Source organism: Larus michahellis, chromosome 6 (assembly GCF_964199755.1).
Source record: "Larus michahellis chromosome 6, bLarMic1.1, whole genome shotgun sequence".
Classification (NCBI taxonomy): Eukaryota; Metazoa; Chordata; class Aves; order Charadriiformes; family Laridae; genus Larus; species Larus michahellis.
Window position 1 is genome coordinate 70,920,613 of NC_133901.1, and position 20,479 is coordinate 70,941,091.

The following is a 20,479-nucleotide window of genomic DNA, read 5'->3' on the forward strand; positions in this document are numbered from 1 at the left end:
GTCTCAGCCCATCCTATAATTGCTATAGTTGCTGCTAGTTTTGAATATTGACCATTAATATATTGACCAAATCATGGGCCCCAAGTCAGTTCTGTACAACCTCACACATACATTATCGTTTAAACCTCAGTGCGATGGAGGGATGAAGCAAATTGTCTCTTGGCTTAGTGTGAATCCCTAATACAGACGTCCCGCTGTGATGAGGCTTAAAAGACTTGTGTTCCTCTAGAAACTTTAAATGACAGGTCGCTAAAGAGAGATGTTACTCACACTTGTGTTTTTCAGAGCTATGAAGTCTTTTTGCTCCTTGGTGTTTGGGCCTTTGCATCAGGCAAGCAGCCACTTGTTGGAATATGTTGAGACTTGAGTATGCTGTCCTCGTGCCTTCCAGCTACGTTCAGCTTCTGCTCAGCTTTTTCCTTCCAGTGATGGCATTGATGGTTTCCCTTAAAACTTCCATTATCAGACTGTACCTTCCAAATTCCTTGTTTTATTAAAAACAGAATTTTATATGAAAATTTTGGAAAATATGATAAAAGTAACATAATTGGGGGGGGGGAAGCTTGAAGCTCTGAGCAGCTGAGAACGTTTCTGAGTTAAAAACGTGTATTCCTACAGGAACGAGTAAGCTTAAAAGCCATAAAGTCCTTGAAGGATTTTACGATTTCCCATGAATAAAAAAGACCCCATCGGCGTAGCCACTCGCCCTCGTGCCGCGCTGCAGGGAGGTGGGCACCTTGTGCCCTCCTGCCTGGCCCACGGGGCAGCGGTGGCCCCTTCGGGGTTCAGAGCTGCAGGGTGGTGGCATTGGCCGGGGGAGCTCAGTGGGGACACAGTCAGCGGGAAATTCAGCTCTTTCCAGGCTGGAAACATTTCAATGGCAAAGTAATATACACTTTTGTACATAATATTATGCCGTATAAGAGTAGGACAGCTTCTGATGTTACTATATACACAACCATTGGTTAAAAAAATCTCAATGTGAACAGTCCCTAAAGGGGCTCCAGGAAAGCTGGGGAGGGACTCTGGAGCAGGGAGGGGAGCCATAGGGCGAGGAGGAGCAGTTATAAACTGAAAGGGGGGAGATTTAGATGAGATATTGGGAAGAAATTCTTTGCTGTGAAGGTGATGAGCCCCTGGCCCAGGTTGCCCAGAGCAGCTGTGGCTGCCCCATCCCTGGAGGGGTTCAAGGCCAGGTTGGACGGGGCTTGGAGCAACCTGGGCTGGTGGGAGGTGTCCCTGCCCAGGGCGAGAGGGTTAGACTAGATGGTCTTTAAGGTCCCTTCCAACCTAAACCATTCTATGATTTTGTTTGGTTGTTTTTTTTCTGGGTGGGAAAAACTCCTAGCGTTGGGGCTACTCTGGATTTTTCCCCACTTAGTTTCAATGGCCCATCTGAGCCCATAAAGTAATTACAGTCTACTCATGGAGAAGCTGCTGGCTTTCAGTGCCATTGGCGTTATAAATTATCTGTCTAGAGATAGCCAAAATGTGTAATTCAGGCCAGAGGAGAACGTAAAAGGAGCATAAATGGTGCATAAATGTTATGCGGGCCTTTTGCCCAACTGTACTTTGACCTAGTCCAGGAAAATCGGTCCAGTGGCATTGACTTCTGTGAAGTGACTGGCTGTTTGTCTTGTCCTTGTGAGGCTCAGAAATAGATGCGCAGCAGAGCCCTGTGTCTGAATTAACGGCGCTGGCGCTGCCGCGCTGCGCATCGCACCATCTGCACCCTGGGATTTATGATGCTCCAGTTTGCTGGTGTCCAGCGATGCTGCTGGAGTTGGGAATTTTTCCAAATTAGGGTAATTTCCGAATTTGAAGTGCTGCTTTTTCGACAAAGTAAATAGACCTGCCTTAGTGCTGGGGATGCACTCACTGCTGTGCCCACATTAAAACAAACTTTTCTATGGCTCTGACGTAGCACAGGTGAGAATTCAACATATGGCAGCCGCACCTTTACGTTAGGAAGCTGCCTTACAAATTCAGCTGTCAGAAATACAATTTTAGCCTAAGAAAAGGGTTTCGAAGCTACTATTTGTTTTTTTTCAAAAGCCAGATAGTTTCCTGTAGTTTTAAAAATACTTTATCCGTGTAGCATATTTTAGTAGCTTAAAGAGCTTCCTCGGGATTAAAGGAGAGAGCGAAATTAAAGTATTGCAGAAAAGAAATTGCAGAGAACCAGCTCTCCTTCTGGAGGATGCAGTTGCTTGGCTTGTGACGCCGGTATTTGTTGTGTTACCCTGGGGAGATGCTTGGCCCTGCCTAGAGAACGGGCGTCCTTTAGTGATGCTGCCGAGCTTTCATCTGCTTCGCCCGTGGGGAGGCTGGGGCAGGGCTCTACCGGCTGCGTCCTCCAGAGGTGGAGCGGGACCTGCCCTGTGCGTGACCTGGGTTCGACAGCCAGGGAACGGAGCTTACCGTATTCTGGTCAACATGTCTGGAGACACGGGTGAAGCTTCACGAACAGTGGTGCGTTCCCATTGGTGGCACGTGCATCCGCAATTATACTTCACAACTCATTTAATACAAAAGTTCTTTTAGCAAAAAACTTTGGCCCATTGACACGCTTGGCCGTGTTTTTTGCCACCCCAATTGCATTTGCCTCTGAGGCTTTGACTTTACCAGGGCAGAAATTTAAATTACCAGGTGTAAAATTCCGGTGAGGATTGGCACGTCGGGTCTTTCCGAGGCTGGAGCGCATCCGAAGGCTGCTGTTGTGCCGAGGCAGGAGATTCCTTCTGAAATCGATCTGTTTGCGGTGTCGGGAACGTCCCTCTGCCGCCCCGTGGTTCTGCTGGCGTGGGCTAGGCTTGTTAAAAGAGTGAACCAAAACGGGTTTGATTGTGCAGTTCTGCTGCGGTCTCTTATCAGGCAGCTCGTGTTTATCTGTGGTGTTATTCAGCCCTTCTAAATCAGAGAAAACACATGCCTAGTCAGGGTGAAATGAATGCTGAAGGCAATCGGAGGTAACCGGTGTTTCTGGACTTCCCCAAAATAAGAGATGTATTAGAACAGAGAAAAAACCCCAACGTTATAAATGTTATACTATTATTATCTGCTCTGCAAGCCTGACTTTTGTGCTGTATCATCTGTGACCGTTTCCCTGTATGCAGGATACATTAATTCTCTCCATGGGAGCCAAAAAACCTGCTGATAACGGCGGCAGGGACGGGCTCCTGGCGGGCGTTGAGCTGGGAGGATTTCTCTTACTGGCAGGTATAGAAGCATCATGCTGAAGCATTTATTCCAGTCCTGTCTCCTTGCTACAAACAGTATCAGACAGGAGCCTGAAAGAGAAATTAAAAGAATAGCAAACCACTGATCTTGTCCAAAGGTTAATAGCTGGGTTCGGTGAGCAATAGTCTGTACAGGAGACGAGCCCTGTTCTCGTCTCGCTTGGCTCTCTCCCTCACATACCCCACTGCCTTCTTAAAATGTTTTGTGTCACTTTAATATCTGAGAGCCACACTTTGGATCAAATGCAGGCTTACCTAAAGCTCCAGTAAGGGTTTTTTTTTTACTTTACCAGCATTAACGATCACTTCACGAGGCTGTCAGCCTCACAAGCATCCTTGGAACAGCAAAGCAGAGCAGCTGCGGGGGTTTATCGTTCTCATCTATTGCAAGAAATGGCATTTTAACCTCTTCCCAGGGAGTCACTCTGTCTGTGTGTGTGTTGGGGAGGTGGATCCTAATTTTATGAGAGTGCAGGTCTTCTGGTCAGTGTCTCTGTGTTTGTAGTTCTTGGTAGTTAGACAATAAAAGGGATGGTAAAGCATACGACTGAAATCCAAATTGTTTTCAGCTCCCATGGAAACTTTCTGCCATCAGGCATCATGATGAACTTTACATTTTTGGGTGATGGACAAAGAGAAGAGACCTCTCCAGCAAACTGAACACACCTGATTTATGACCCCAGCAGCACTGAAGAGGTGTTAACACACAGTTGCTTTCTTTTTCCGCATTGGTATTCTGTGATGGATTTTGGTAAAGTAATTAAATACCTGCAGGAAAAATGGAGATTATTTTTCAAGGAACATTATGACATTTGTTTAGCCAGCTGCAATTGTCTTAACAATTGATTGCAGGATTGATGAAAACGCCAAAGAATTTGAAATGCAGGGAATCGATTCTATTGATTTATCCATAATTACCTAAAGTAGCCTTAATCTGTATTCACATCTACGTGTGGAAATGGGTGAGTTACAAAGGACAGTGCTGTCAGCAGAAAATGAGGGAGGTTCCCGCGCTGCAAACCTTGAGACTCTGTCAAGTGATTTAAAAACTTTTGGCCAGATTCAGTCAGAACTTTCAGGCTTGGCAGGAAAATTTGCCTGTGATGTCCTGCCCCACGCTTGCCATGAGTTGCTTCTCTTTTTTAATTATTTCTCTTTCCAGACTGAGTGCTTCTTTAAAAAGCAGCATGGTAGGAAAAAACATCTTCCATTGTATTGATTTTTCACCACTGCAAAAACTAGCTGAATTCCCATCTCAGGTCAAGTCAAAATAAGAACTAAGATGACATCTTTGAAGAGCCTCCCCTCTTGCATTGTTAATGGCCTGTAGGTATCTGGCGTGGAGGGGGTGTCAGGAAACCCATCTTCCTTCTCAGCTGGGAAAGGCAGAGCTCGGCTCAGCATCTCTTTGCCTCCATCAGGCTGCCAGGAGAGCTGGGGGTTGAAGCCTGGAGAGAAGTTGGGTGTTGAAGTTGGGTGTTGAAGCTCCCCCAGCCTTGGCCACCAAGGCTAGGCGAGCATCTCAGAGCCCACAGAACTGTCCTCTGTGGTTGCACACTTGCTTGGAAGAGCAAATAAGCAAATTTTTAGCAAATAAACTCACCAAGGGAAAAGGTGATGATATCTGTACCGTAGCAAAGACTTTTTGCATTTTATTGAGCAGCGCATGATAATGAAAACTGCTTGTTTAATAGCTAACCTGATTGCAGAGATTTCTTCCAGCAGCACTACAACAAATTACATTTGTTTTAAATGAGAAGATCTATTGCAAGTTTTTGCCAACTACCATAATAAGAAACAGTCTCCCTGACTTCAGTAAGTCTTCTTCCTTGAGAATATTAATGTTTGGGTTAGAGGAACACTAATGCTGTCCATTTGCAACAGGCGCTAGTTTCCCAGTATTGTAGCCTCGGCTAAAAACTCCTAAATTAAATTGTCTTCTAGCATTTCCATTAGAAAACACTATTTCCAAGATTTTATTACTCCGCCATAAAATTCTCTAGGTGGTGAAATTTAGTACATCAGGTTATATCCATGGCTGCAGTTACATCTGAGATAAAATTTCAGGAGACAAAGTTTACTGGTGCTTTTGAAAAAGACTGTAGAATTCTAAAGCCACCACAAGAAACCACGGAGTAGTGGCCAAGAACGGAGGAGGAGCGTGAGGGCAGTCAAGGCCTGCCACAGCTTGTCCAAGGAGGTTGCCCAGGGGTTCCACATCCTCGGAGGTTCTCAAAACCCGACGGAGCAACCTGCTCCAGTTTGACCAGAGACCTCCAGAGGCACCTTCCAACTTCGACATCTCTGTGCTCCTCTGACTCTACGCCAAGAGCATTAAACAGACAACTGCGCTTCAGGGTGAGCGTTGCCTTGGTGCTGCCCTCAGGCTAAGGATGCTTTTCCTGCTGGGAAGTCCCATCAATTTAAGCAGGTCTCTGAGATGGACTGTGTATCAGTGTGGATCCATCCGGCTGCTGGGTGGGCAGAGAACGTCTGCAAGGACGTTTGAATGGACTCTAAATGCAAACCTCTTTATATACTGTTTATTACTGTAAACATTTATTGTTTGATTGTCCAGTGGTGTAACACTCTTGCCTGTCTATTCCAACAGGGTTGTTCCATCAATTTTATTTTAAGGTGTGAGAGAGCTGTGCTGCAAAGGGGGTTTTGTAAAGTAATGCGTTGTGCCTGCTCTACGGGATCTATTATTGGTAGTCAGACCGCAAGTTTGTCCTTCAGAATTCCGTAACTTGCAGTTATTTTTCATTCATCTGTCCCCATTGTTTCAGAGGACACGCAGCACAGAATATAAATTAGGAAAGAGGTGTCAGTGATTATAGATAATATTCTAAAACCGTTTCTGAAATATTTATTAGAAAATAGGTTAATAAAGTGACATGGTGCACCTGTGCCGTGTGGAGTAGACATTATGAGAAGATTATGCTAATGGAAGTGTTTAGTAGCAAGTCTTCATTGGGATTACTCTGTGCTGTTATCATAGTCAGACCAGGAACTGTAATTCAAAAGAAAGCGAATTACCAAGGTTTTTGTTTCTTATTTTTAAGTTTTGACTGCTCTTTAGCCTGATGAATTAGAGGATATACAAGGAGTCTTTAAGCATCAGTTTTTCTTAGAGAGAAGGAGACTGGACAGAGAAGTATCATGTACAGAAGCGTCAAATGAAAAGGACTTCAGAAACTTTGTGTGGGCTGGGCAGTTGTCAGCTCTGGAGGTGTGAGGATGGGTGAGGAGTAATAACATCACCAGGAAAGAAAAGAGAGAATTTGGGAAGGGAGAAAACTGGGGGGAGAGGCAGGGAGGGCAGATACCTTCGTGCTCCCTCATTTTAATGATTTTGACTTTCATTTGACTTGTACAAAATACACGTATGAGGTCACTACCTATTCTCTATGGTCCAGGCTTAAAATAATTGGAGAATCACCACGCTGTATGCAATGCCAGTAGAGAAATGGTTATAGGAATATATCAAAACACCGGGTTTAATTCCTATGTAAGTAAAAAGTTGTTTAAAACTCAACTCTGCTCTGCGACGCTGAGAAGTTGAAAAAGAATGTGAAGCTATTTGAAGTGATTGCTGTTTAAAAGGAAGCTTTGCTATTCATGCTTTAGTGAGCATTTGCTCAGGTTTGGGTTTTGCATTGGGATTTCAAGGTCTAGGTCTGTTGTTTCATGCGCAGCCTGACAAGATAAGAGTAGTCTGTCTCATACATGCACGGTAAATTTGTCTCCCAGAGAAGCAGAAGCTCAAGCACGGAAAGCATGATGATGTGCAGGAAGGCTGATCGGCTGTAATAAAGCATTCATTATCCTTCCATCTAAATTAACTGAAATGACATCATAATAGTGCCTTTTATAACCTCACTCCAAATTCCCTCTCTTTTATTGAATTATCAGCTAAACCTAAATTATTTTAAGCTGTATCTGTATAGTCTTGTTTAGATAATTATGCTGTCATTAGGGAAGCCATTCGTTCCTCCTTGCGTTCTTATTTTGGATGTTTGCTTAAGGAAAAATACTGGGGAGTACATTTGTAGCTTGTGTTGTTTCATATTTTCGTGTCAAAAGTGTTTTGCATAAGTGCTTACAGTGTAAACCCGAATCCCTGGGTACTAGAGCTAACTAAACAGTGCACAAAATGGAGCATACTGTAGGAACGTTGCTACTTTTGCAGTATCTCTCGCTAGATTATTTCTCCTGAAAGATCTCTTTGCGGAGCAGTTTGATCTGTGTGTGCGTTACCCGATGAGAGAGGTGCGTTGCAGCATGGTGGGGCTTCCAGCTTTCCTCCGCTCCTTTAGCTTTTGCCGATACTTTCCGATGATGTGAGAGGCTGAATGAGTGAAAATGGGGCATAGAATATTTTTAAACATGAGCAAACAAGCAAATCAGGGCACTTGACTAATTATAAGAGAGAATGGAGGAAGAAACACCGACTGTACCTGAGAAAGAGGAAGAAAAAAAAAGGCACAGTGACTACTGTTACACTTATAAATTGAATCCCTTTGTCCCTTCTTCATTTATTTTTGCCAGTTGAAGCCTAGATTTGATATGTATGAACAGCCTCCTGCATTCACTGAGGTTGTTTGTAGGAAAAAGAGCCTTCCTGCAAAGGTAAAACTACAGAATCAAACCATTAATTTTTGCAGTACTTGATGGAGCAATCTCTAAGCGTGCATCCACATACCAATTAACCGCCTATGGGGATGTTGGAAGTGATTAATAATCAATAACAGTAAAAACCCCAGAACTCAGTAGCTGCAATTGAAGTTAGTTCATGGCTTGAATCAGCAGCATATTAATTGATTTATTGACTCTGGATTGAGAGCCATAAATGGGCAGAAACTACTGAAGAAACTAGGACTAATCTGTCCTTTAGCCCAGGGTAGGACAAGGTGAATGATACCCCACCAGATCACAGGCGTCTGCTTAACCTGTTTTGCTTGGGTTTGTTGGGTTTTTTTGAGAATTTCTGCCCTTGATGGCCTGTCCTTAGCGTCACAGAGCATTTCCTGATGTCTAACCTGTGCCACGGATTTCTGTATCTCCTGTCCTCCAGCTTCCCCCATCTGAGCTCTCTGCCATATTTTTGTGTCACTCTGGAAGCGTGGTGACTTCAGCTGAACTTCCAGCCGAGGCCAGGGTCAAGTAGAAAAGGAGGAATATTTCATGCCTCCCAGTGGACCGTTATCCTAATAGAACCCAGGCTGAGCATTTTGCAGCCTTGTGGCACATTGATGCTCAACTGTTTTGCTGCCTGCCATTGGACTCAGCACCTCTGTACTGGGCACTGGTGAGGCCCTACCTCGAGGGCTGTGTCCAGTTTTGGGCCCCTCACCACAAGACAGACACCGAGGGGCCAGAGCGTGTCCAGAGAAGGGCAACGGAGCTGGCGAGGGGTCTGGAGCACAAGTCTGGTGAGGAGCGGCTGAGGGAGCTGGGGGTGTTCAGCCTGGAGAAAAGGGGGCTGAGGGGAGACCTTCTCGCTCTCTACAGCTCCCTGAAAGGAGGGGGCAGCCAGGGGGGGTCGGGCTCTTCTCCCAAGGAACAGGCAATGGGACAAGAGGAAACGGCCTCTAGTTGCACCAGGGGAGGTTTGGGATGGATATTAGGAAAAATTTCTTCCCTGAAAGGGTTGTCAAGCATTGGAACAGTCTGTCCAGGGCAGTGGTGGAGTCACTGTGTAGACGTGGTGCTGAGGGACACGGTCTAGTGGTAACTTGGCAGTGTTGGGTTAATGGTTGGACTTGATGATCTGAAAGGTCCCATCCAACCAAAACAATTCTACGACTAACACACTTTTGCAGCCTTCCACTGTGTGTCTGTGCAATGCATTGTTCCTTCTGGCTTCCGGAGAACTGGTAAAGGTGTCTTACCAGCAAATACATAAAATATCAAGAAATCCCGCTGATGGTGTAAGGCCTGACTGGGATGGAAGCTGTCTAAACACAGAGTAAGGGGATAGTCCCTGCCTCCCAGGACCTAACTACAAGAGCAGAGACACCAGAAAGCTGCTGATGTGTTTGGAGCCATCCCCGGGGCTCAGCAGACATAAACCTCGTCTGTCCAGGATGTTAATTGTGTTATTTGGTAGATACTTATGCCCTTTAGCAATGGTCAGTCTTCCTTCCACATATCCTGAAGTGACTTCCTTATGTAATCATATTCCTTCTATTCCAGTCACATCATAGGAAATGTTAATTTCCTTCTTTTAATTGGGTTGATAAAGTCTTTTGTCTAACAAATCTTTTCCAATATGTTAGTGTTGGGTTTTGTTGCAGCGTGTGACATTCTCAGTATTGTAGCAGAGTACATTGTGGTCGGTTCCAGTCCCTGAACTTCTCTCTTTTTCAAGGTTTTAACTTCTGTGGCTCTTCCTGACACGGATAATGTATTCTTTTGTTAATCGAAACTGAACTTCAAGAAAAGCACTTCTTTTTATGCACATGCAACTGGAAGCTAATCTTCGTTATTAATTACAGCAAGATAAGGTATGCCGCTGCAGATTGATGTTCTCCATCTGAGCATAGGAGATAGTTTTGATACTTGTCTGTTGGCCCAGTGCTGTCCGAGTCCACCTTTCATCCTTACGTCTGTTAGCAGCAGCCAGATTATTCTTTTGGCTTAATTCTCCCTATTCTGAAGAGCCACATTGCCCTCAATTTTTTCGGTTTCTCTAACTTTGACAACGAAGTTACTGAAAATTGGCAGTCCCTGCTTTGGAGGAGGACGAGGATTAAACTAACACCTGGCGTGATTCATAGATTTTTTTCTCCTCCTTCTTTTGAATTTTATTTGGGCATAAACCTGAACTGTTTTTACGTTCCTGAGTTGCATCAAACTTCACAGGCGATAACATAGCATTTTGTCGATAATAGCCGAGAATTCATCAGGCAAAATTTTTTTCTATCCAAATGATCTCTTCAGGGAAGTAATCTTTTTGTCTGATTAACCAGAGGACTGAGTGTCGGACCAAAACGGTGAAGCGATGCCAACCCAACCGTCTTGCTTTTGCCCTGTAGCCCTTCGTCCGTTGTTGTTTCTTCTGATTCTTTTTCAGCCAATTGCAGCTCGTTCACAGGAGGGTCTTTGAGCACTCCAGGTAGAAATACTTAGCTTTTTTCTCAGCTGACACCTCTCCTCACTCTTCTGCGGGTATGGAAGAGATTATGAGGTGGGCAGGAGTACACGGAGAGGTACTCAGTGATCTCAGCCCGATACGAAACTCCATTTATCTAAATGCAGCCTTTCCTTGTTGGGCCCCAAAACAATACAGCTTTACACCAAAGTGGAGGAACAGTACTGTGGTGAAATCTCTCTACTCTTGTTCTCCCAGTATTGCTACTTCTTATTGCCAGTATTTTAATATATATTCTTAAAAATAGCTTCATCGGATAAAAATTGTGGTAATTTTGGTGTTTTCTCTTGGCACCGGAGGTACTGGATGCGAGCTGCGAGCTTAGCCACGGCAGGGTCATTCTTGCGACTTCGGTTGCGCCAGGAGGTTGCGGAACTTAAATTGGTTGCTGATTAATCTGCAAAACTTCCCTTTTCCTCAGTTAAACCTGGATTATTCAGGATGGATCTTTCTGTTACGGTCCTGTGCCAGTCATGGTTCACTTTGCAGTGCCATGACCTGGGATCGTCGTATTTGGCTGTCCCCCCGTGTTGTAGTAAAGGGACTGTCAATATTTCCACAAATCCTTTCAGTAATGGTCGAAACAGGCACAAAATCCTCATTGACATTTGATTTGCAACGGAAGACATGCTGTTATAATAAAAATACTGTTCTGTTGACTTTCCCTGGGACAAGAACTGGGCTTTCTTCACTGACGTACGCTAGGAAGCGTTTTATCCAGTGACAGAAGGATTGAGTGTAGCATCAAATGAAATCGAAATTAAAATGGGCTTTGAATAATTCAAAAATCAACACTTAAATCTCTGCCTCTCTTCTTTTGATGTTCTTTTGTAGAAAGTTGGTGGAATACCTGCCTTCCTAAAGCAGCCTGATTACAGGGGTAGCACACGGGCTGGGAGAGGGTGGTGGCGTTTAATTACAGCTACGGTGTAACAGATGGGCTGCGGTTTGGTCCTTTTGCAGCTGCAATGTGCAGAGGAATCTGCATTATTTGTTCTTTATTGGTATTCACCAGAATTAATATAGGGGAAAAATGAGAGTTACAATTTAAAGAAAAATAATGGTATATAAAGTAATGAGATTGTTCCAAAGCTTAATTAGATGGAGCAGATTGAATACTTTACAGTGATGTCTTGAGGCAACATAATTAAATTGTAGGCATAATCCTCCCTGTATTGGAACTGATTTTATCTTCATAAGGCAAGGAGCGTTAGATGGCCTTTCCTACTATGTTAAATTACTAATTCTTCTGGGAAGACTTATGGATCTCAGTATTATCAGACTTTAAAACCACAAAACAGGGCATAAGTCTACATCTCAAACTGTTGATGGTCTGATTACATGGATAACTTCAGTTTCAATCTTAGTATGTGCTACAGCTCAGTAATTGAATCATAGATCTAAAATACGTATATCTGCAGTGTATTGTTCTGGATGCTGAATTCATCTCATCTATTAAATCTCTTAATGAAGTTGTTTTCTTCTGACAAAGATACTGGTGAATAATGCGCAGAAGTGCCGTTCCTGAAATGCATCTCTGCGTACGCGGGATGCAGGTGCGTAGGTGCCTCTGACGTCTTAGCTATAAAGAGTAATATTGGGAAGTGTGTGGATGTGTGTATACCTACATATAAGTATGTCTTTAAGTTTTCTACATATCTGTTTATATTTCATATATTCTGTCTTCTTTTAGATTTTCTTCAGTATTTTCTTTGATAAATTCAATTTCTATTTTCACATTTTAAATACTTTCCTTCACCTCCATCACGCTGCCGAGGGGGCGATCTGACTTTGTAGTACAGATACATCCCAGTGGCGCCAAAATTTTTGCCTTACTTTGTTAATTTAGTATTCATAAATAATCTCTCTTAGCATCCTGATGCCTGTGTGTTATCTGGAGGCTTCGTTTCTCTTGGGTTACCAAACATTTAGCTAAACATTGATTTATTTATTTTTTTTTCGGCAGAGATCACCAGGTATCTTAAATGCAGTAAAAGATCTTTCTAACTGCCGCTACGGGTTTGTTTTAAAGAATCCTGGTATTTGTTTGTCAGCCTGTAGAAAGGTTAAATTTGTTATTTGCATTTGATGGTGAACTTCTTTTTAAAGATTGCTGTTGTGAGGGGAGGAAAGTAGTGCGTGTCATGAGTGGTCTTTATCGTTGCTGGTGCTTTCAGGAGCCATAAATCTCTACCACAGTCTGCTCAAAAGACAAGCTCATTTGTCTGGGCATTAGCTGGCAGTTCCCTAGCATAAATTTAAAGTTTTCAGGAGGAATCTAATGTTTATTTTGAAAATGGAGATTAGGGTACCAAAGAATAATATGTTTACTTTTCAGCACCATGAATATGGAGTGACCTACTTAGACTATACCATTTGGTTTTATTTTTAAAGCTTGTCAAGCCAACTCCTATTGCAATGTGAGGAGCATCCTTTTTAGAAAAGCAATAAACGCCACTGGGTGCTAAATTAGCATTTTTGAAGTAGAACAATGAACAATGTTTTGAAGATTGTCCTTCAACAGCATTTTTATGTGTTACTGGGCCGTAAGTAAAACAACGTTTGCCTCGTGTTCAGACATGCTTTGCTTGACCTGCAAGTTAAACCGCAGCCAGCTGCAGGTCTAGGTTAGATACAACGCCACGATGCTGTAACTTTAAAAATATGTATACGTTTTTCTAATAAACTGAATTTTTAATGACCTCGTGATTATCATGAGATATTTTAAAGACGAGTGATCTTATCCAAAACATTCCTTGTGTTTCTGCGTATGCTAATTTACTTGATTAATTTGGAGAACATCTGCATATAATTCTGTGTACTTAACAGTGGTGAGATCACACTGCTTTGCAAGTAACAGCTACGAATTTCACTTTCTAGACAGACTCAGATTTTTGTCTAATTGGGATGCCAAATGTACAAAGGTACCACAGAAGAGTATGTAATTATGTAATTTTCTCTTGATCTTTCAGAGTCTTCCTGCGAGCAATTAATCAGTATGCAGATATGCTAAACAAAAAATTTCTCGATCAAGCCAACTTTGAGTTACAGGTAAGAAAAAAACCAGTTTCTGGGGACCAGTGTTAATGTTGTAATAAATTTCTGCCCTAAACGCATAATTTTGGTGCATGTATCTAGTGGGAGGTGTCCCAGGGCAGGGGGTTGCAACTAGATGCTCTTTAAGGTCCCTTCCAACCCGAACCGTTCTGTGATTCTGTATGTCGTCGTGAACGCCAGGTGACCAGTTATCCCAGTCAAGTCATTTCAGGCTCAGCAGGTATGTACGATCCATTCGTGCCTTGTGGGTCTTGTCCTAGAATAGCTCCGAGTCTCACCCAGAGCATCACCAAAAACTCCTCCTTTCCTTCAGGAACAGCAAAAAGGGGTGTCCTCCCCCTTTCTGCAGCAGATGCTTTAGCAGAATTCTTGCCTTAAACGTTGCGCCCGAACGCCCTGCTGATGAAAAAGACACCAGTTTAGGTCATTTGCTCAGGATCTTTTTTTTTTTTTTCATATTTACGTGTTCATATTTAATTTTACTCGAATCATCAAAACACAATCGATTAGGATTTGTAGATGGGAAATGTTTCATGGAGACGTAAACATAACGAGGAGATGTACTACGAATATATCAAGAAACACCATCTCTGTGGTGTCTGTTACTTTCACCTTTAAATATTTATGTGCATAATTTAGATACTTCTAAGATGTTTTGTAGGTGTGCGGAAAAACATTTCAGAGAATTAATGGTATCTATTCTTGTCATTTTGGGGGCTTTCAGCTTTGGAACAACTACTTCCACCTGGCTGTTGCTTTTCTCACGCAAGAGTCTTTACAACTGGAGAATTTTTCAAGTGCTAAAAGAGCAAAAATACTTAACAAGTAAGTCCTATTCGTCATCTAAATCATGGACAAGAACTTGAGGTCTATTAACATAATTTTAGTTTAATTTCTTAGCTAAATCCATTCAAATTGAGATGCAATCATGGTATAATGAAAGGTTGGTTTTAAAAACATGAATCAAGTATCTCATGTGTTTCTGCCCTTGAATCAAGATCTAAATTACATGATTCATTACTGATGAAGACAGTATTTTATACTGCAGGATGTTCATAAAGTCAAGACTTTTCAGAAGTATTAACATATTATAAAACGGAATTTTTAAATCACTTTAGCTTTGTGCTTATTCTAATCTCATTTTACGTGCGCTCTTTATTGCTTAATCCCTAACGGCCGTTTAGAGTGAATTTTTGTAACTACAGCCAGTTTCGCTGCGATATCCCCAAAGAATGGGTTTGTATAACTGCAGTCTTGTCTGCTTTCCTGGTTAAAAGGGATTACATTGCCTACCTCTGAACGGGGAGCTTGAACTACCCGAGTGCTATTCACAATCCCACAGCAAATGAAACCTGTCAAAAGAAAAAAAGGCCGGAAATGAAACCGGAGCGTGAATATTTTGTTTAATGCGTTCATTCCTCCTAAATTTCGTTGGGGTTCCAGTGTAGCGAAGCTTATCGTTAATTAACTAAACACTGAAAAAAGCCAGTTACGTGTTTTCAAATACAGCGTGTGGATTCTCTTTCTGTGTCATAACATTTGTAAAGAGCGCCTGTGAAAGCGGTTCGTTCCCATAGTCAATCAGGTTACCCCAGTTAATGCAGAAAAAAAGGGACTTTCAGAGCAGATGCCCTGAGCAAGTATAGCTCAGACTCCTTGTTACGTACAGTAGATATTCTATAGCTATATTGAGGAGGAAGATGCATTTTGTATCACTTCGTCTTCTAAATTGAAGCCTTTCTGTATATTAGTATGGTGAGAGAGACCACGGCGAGAATGGGACGAGTTTGTCAGTGCTGCAGCGAGATTTGATTTTAAAAGGCTTTTAGGCTTTTTACTTTAACTGTGTGGGTTTCCGCCTTTCACCAGAAAAGGCAGGGCTCTGTGTCCCATCCGTATTTTTTTTTGGCAGCGAAGTTTTGCCCTTCAAACTCATCCACTCCATCAGGAGTTTGGAGGAGCTTCCTTTGGAAGCTGTGCTGTACCTCAGCGTTGAAACAGAATTTTTAAGCCCTGTGTGATCTAATACACGTACGTGTGACTCCTGGGGCTTCCTTGATGAAACAGGAATATTTACAAGTTTCAGTGGAAAAGCGATGTCAAGCAGAGCTCAGGCCTTTGCACTTGTGCTATAGATCTCAGGAATAACATTATAGTTACACATTTGCAAAAGGAAACCATGATGGTTTTGTTGAGGCAGGTAAATTTTATTTTATCAGATTTAGAATTTATGGAACAAAATGGTTTTGTTCGAGATGGGACCAGTGATGCTAATTCTCGTTTGTAATTAAGAGTGTAAAGGATAATTGCAAAAGGGAAAGCGCTCCAATCCATTAGCCGGCAGAGGGATCAGAGCCGTGGCTGCTCTCCCTCTCCCCTTGCTTGCTCTGTCCCACGATGGTGTGTCCTACATCAGCCTTTTAGTTGCGATCAGACTCCTGACCCCAACAAAAAACCAACAGCTGAGCTGTAATTGGACTGGAAATTACCGTCAAATACATTTGTGGACTCATATCCCTCTTTGTGGGGATGGGAACCTTCAACAGAAATTTTCTTCAAGTGATTTTTCGATGAAACCGAGCAGTACAGCTTGCTGAAGAAATTCAAGAAATCAACAGACATTTCTCACTGCTAATATCAGTAAATAGATTAAGTCGTTTGAAGTGGTTACTTAATGAAGTTTGTGAAATTGTAAATCTCTGTTTATAATGATTTTACAAGTTGTTATTCTCACTGTAGTCGTGTTTTGGAGACAGAGATCAAGACCGTAAATTCTTCAAGATGCAATAAATGTATGGCCTGGAAGCACTAACTTTTAATTGCTATGTGAAACCATTGCCGGTTCTGTGCCAAACGGATAGAATTTATCAGTTAATTCAATATCACACTCACCCATCTTTTTAAGCATATATTTCAATCAATATGTCAAATATTTAATAATTAAAAATGTAATCATTGTAATTTGTAGGTTTTGCTAAACATTGCATTTAAGTATTAGATAATAACAGGTTCTTAATGATGCAGAAGAATCTCTTTAATCCATATTAATGACAGGGTATCTCACTATTATCCCACAGAAATCCCACAAGTTCTTAGATATTACCATTTTGCTCATCTTGCTGTTTAAGTAACCATCTTTAACGTACAAATATTCTGTGTAGCAAATATGTTCTTAGAGCTTATGGTTCTGATCCCATCGTTAATGAGGACAATAGGGTGTTTAATATGATCGTTAATTGAAGACAATAGGATGTTTAATACCAGCTTTCCTGGTATTAATGTGGAGGGGGAGTGGAAGACTAAAATCCCCCTGCTGGGAGATGGGAGGAGTTGGTGCCACCAACTTCCCAGCGGAGCAGGGGGGGGTGGGGGTGACGCTGAAGGATGGGCTCCCCCCTTCACCACGCTCAGGAACTGCCTGGGACCACTTGCTTTTGGTCCAGCCCAGGCAGGACACAGAATCCCCTTGGAATGTCAAAAGCTTCTCTTTCTTGATTTTGTGCATCAAGGTACGAGATGTCACAAGATGTTCCTTGTTGTATTTTCTAGGCCAGTGCTATGCTAAGAGGGTGTATAAAAATAAAATAGAGCCTTAGGCTGTGAAGCTCTCTGCTGTGCTTCCTCCAGCCATTACCGTTTGGAAAACAGAAAATGCTCACAATTAATCTCTGTAACCACCCAGTGTCCTGAAGGACGGTTGGGCAATCTGAAAATACGGCAAAGAGAGGGTTTGCACAGGTGGATGTTGAGTGTGTCTTCTGCCTTTGGTAAGTGGTACTGCAGAGGTTGCAATTTGAGTTCTTTGGGGGAGAGCAGATAACAGGTGAGGAACAGAAGCTGCTGCAGAAGGGACATTGGGCAGAGCCCAGTGTCTGCGGGAGCATCGCTGAGCTGCCGCGGGAGGCTGGACAAACTCATTGGATGGCTTGAATTTGGAAAACCCACTCCCTGATTTCAAATATCTTTGAATGATGATCAGATTTCGAAATGAGATGTTTTCTGCTAATTGTTATTTGATTATTTTTTTTTAAAGAATGGTTTTGTTTTTCCTTTTAAGGTACGGTGATATGAGAAGGCAGATTGGGTTTGAAATCAGAGACATGTGGTATAATCTGGGTAAGTAGCCGGAGCAGCTATTGCCTAACGCTTTCACTCAGTCTTTGTACAAACCAAACTAGAGATGAAATAAACTTGATTTCTCTTGAAATAATGGTAGGCTTCCAGGAGGCATTTTAAAAAGCAGGTAATTTAAGAAATAAAGCCTCCTCTGCATGCTTATTTTGCCATCTGGAAGATACATAACGGCGGTCAATGTTGACATATCTTCTGTTTTTTCATAGTATTCAACCTCATGCTAAATACAAGTGAACCGTTATGGTGGTACCCGTCGAATGTTTATTTCTCCTTAAATATATGAATAAACGGTCATATATGTATACACATATATATACGCACACAGATACACGTGCATGCTGTAACTGGGACTGTAGGAAAATGAGCGCGTCCAAAGGATATCAGTAACTTAGCCTAGAAATTCTGTTTAAAGTCTGATTTTCAGTCTTGTTTGGCTGTATGAGAGTGACTCAGGCAGATCAGCAAAGAATGGGAACTTGGATATCCCTGGAGTTCGTAGGTAAATTAGACATACCTGACTGTCTCAAGTCGGTGCTGTTCTGTGGGTATAATTTAGCTGTATGGGGATTGAATTTCATGAGAAACTGAGTATTTACTGTGACCTGAGTGTACTCGTCTGCCAGATTTCATTTTCCTGAGCTTAACAGCAGAGACACTTCTGCTCTTCTGAGTTTTATCAAAAGTTCCTTAAATTATCAGAAATAAATGCATTTGCCACTTTGCTTATGTCTCTAGCTGAGCTGTTGTTGCTGAAACTTGAAAAAAATCAGCGTATATAAGAGAAGGGAATGCGAGGATTCGAAACTGTTTGATATCACAGAGTTTGCATCCGCTCTGCTGGAATGATGAGAAGAGGCTTCTGAGAGCAGCTGAGTTCCCTTTTTATTAGAAGCATCTTTCGTGAATTAAGCGTCTGGAGAAGAGATTAAAGCGTAGTACACACCTGATGTGTGACTTGACAGACAGCTAATAAAATCAGTGTCGTGCCCGATGCTGGGTTGTCCAGCTCAGGACGCTGGCGGTCTCTCTGTCAGTAATTAGCCAAATCCTGCCCCATTCCAGGCTTAAGCTGTGTATTCACCTGGTATCTTTACTAATTCCTTTAGCATCTTTGGTTTCTTAAACCTTTTCTGCTTTTCCTGGACTGATAGAAAAGTTTGCATACGTAGATGCAGACCTGGCTGTTCTTACCTGAAGTTATTTTATTCAGTCTGGGGACTGTGGAGTGCGTTGTGCTTTTTCCTGCTGCCGCTGCCTGCTCTCCGACAAAGTATTTAGTTGCTCCAGGGTTCAGTTTTTCACCATGAACAGGGGGACGAGAATAATTTCCCCTGGAGTTTTATGACTCGATTGGCACGGGGGGTGTGTGTGTGTGTTTCCCTTGATATTTCTTTCTGCGCTGTCATGAAAGCCTTTTATTTTTAATAGAGTTTTTATAAACTGAGATTATCCAGGTAGATGGCTCCGTGACCTCCTCTAGCTCTAACCTCTGCGATTCCGTAAGTGGCTGGGATCATTAATGCTGAAATCTCACGTGTTGAGGGAGTCGGTAAATTGCTGCTCTTCCCAACAAAAGCTGCAAGAGAAAGGTAAATCGGAGGCAGGACCCCAATCCAAGGCGGCCTTTGTGCTGCTCGTAATGAGCAGCTTGCTTTTGCTCATCTTCTTTGTAATACAGCTCGTCCATGCTGATCGTGTTCCGCTCCTGGCGCTTCACCAATCTCACGTATGTCACAGCATCAATTAAGACCGAATTCTGACATGCCACTGCAGGGGAATGGACTGGGGGGGGCTCGACACTTTTATCTTAGAAGTTGCACTACATTAGTCAAATTATTAATGTATATATTCAGAAAAAAAAAAATCAGAAGTGAAAAGCTATAATTCTTGCATATGCTTGAGCATGTAATTTTTATATGCACAACTCTGCCATTGTGCATAAAATATGATGAAGCCAGACAACCCTGACTTTTGATTTATGTATTAAAGGGTATGAATTAGCCTCAAAAATTAATATTTTGTCTCAACAGTTTTTGTTCATAAATACCATGATAAACGTATAATGCCTGCTGAGTTGAAACTCCCCAGTCGGGGAGCAGACAGTCCTGTAGCTGTAAGGCACATCTAAGAGTATAATTTATTTTCTGAAATTAAATAGCAAAATACAAATTCTGAAAGTTTTTTTCTTGTCTGTGTTTCTTATGCAGTCTTGGCTGCGATATTCATACCTTCCTACCTTTAAAAGTATAAAGAAAAAAAGAGTTATGTGGAGTGGAGAGCAGCTCTAGCTAACCGTGTGCGCGCACTTTAAATGCCTGAAATTTAGGAATAAGATTTCTGTTTTAAACGGGGAATTGCGTGCGAGAGATCCAGCCTGACAGATCTTTTTATTTAAATCCTAGTTGTAGCCGTGCTGTTCGATACCCTGCTAGATTTGACCGTGGCGGCTTTAGATTTGCGTGCTCTGATGCAGCGCAGAGGACGGCTTCGGGGAGCCTGGTCCCAGAGCGCAGAGCTCCCACTGCTTTGCCTTTCCGAAAGCACTGCGAGGCTTTTATTTTCTTGCCTGCACCAAACCCAGTGTGTATTAGTCTCTGTAGGCCTTTTTTCCCCCTGTATCGCAACCTGAACTTTCAAATAACGTATTATTTAGAGTCACTCTTCTGTTGGAGCCGGGGCTCCTTAGACCTTGGTGAGACAATAAGGATCAGAGAAGCACAAAGCAAACCGTGGCTTCTGTCTTGGAAATGTAGGAACTCAAACAACACGCAGTTAAAAGCGTGATGTAATGTAATTTAGCATGTACAAAACGCAGTTTGACACTAGGTCACGTCTACCAGTTTTCCGTGGTTAGCGGTTTCAATGGTTACATGTTAGAGAAATTGTACTGGCG

General features: G+C 42.4%; 1 protein-coding gene across 2 annotated transcripts in view; it reads left to right on the forward strand.

The window, feature by feature from the left end:
* Positions 1 to 20,479, forward strand: part of DOCK1 (dedicator of cytokinesis 1) — a 324,129-nt gene that overhangs the window by 222,582 nt on the left and 81,068 nt on the right. For both annotated transcript variants that reach the window (XM_074593014.1, XM_074593017.1), the window contains exons 30-32: positions 13,368 to 13,446; positions 14,177 to 14,277; positions 17,510 to 17,568. In XM_074593014.1, the coding sequence (XP_074449115.1) occupies positions 13,368 to 13,446; positions 14,177 to 14,277; positions 17,510 to 17,568 (239 nt within the window). The remainder of the gene's footprint in view (positions 1 to 13,367; positions 13,447 to 14,176; positions 14,278 to 17,509; positions 17,569 to 20,479) is intronic.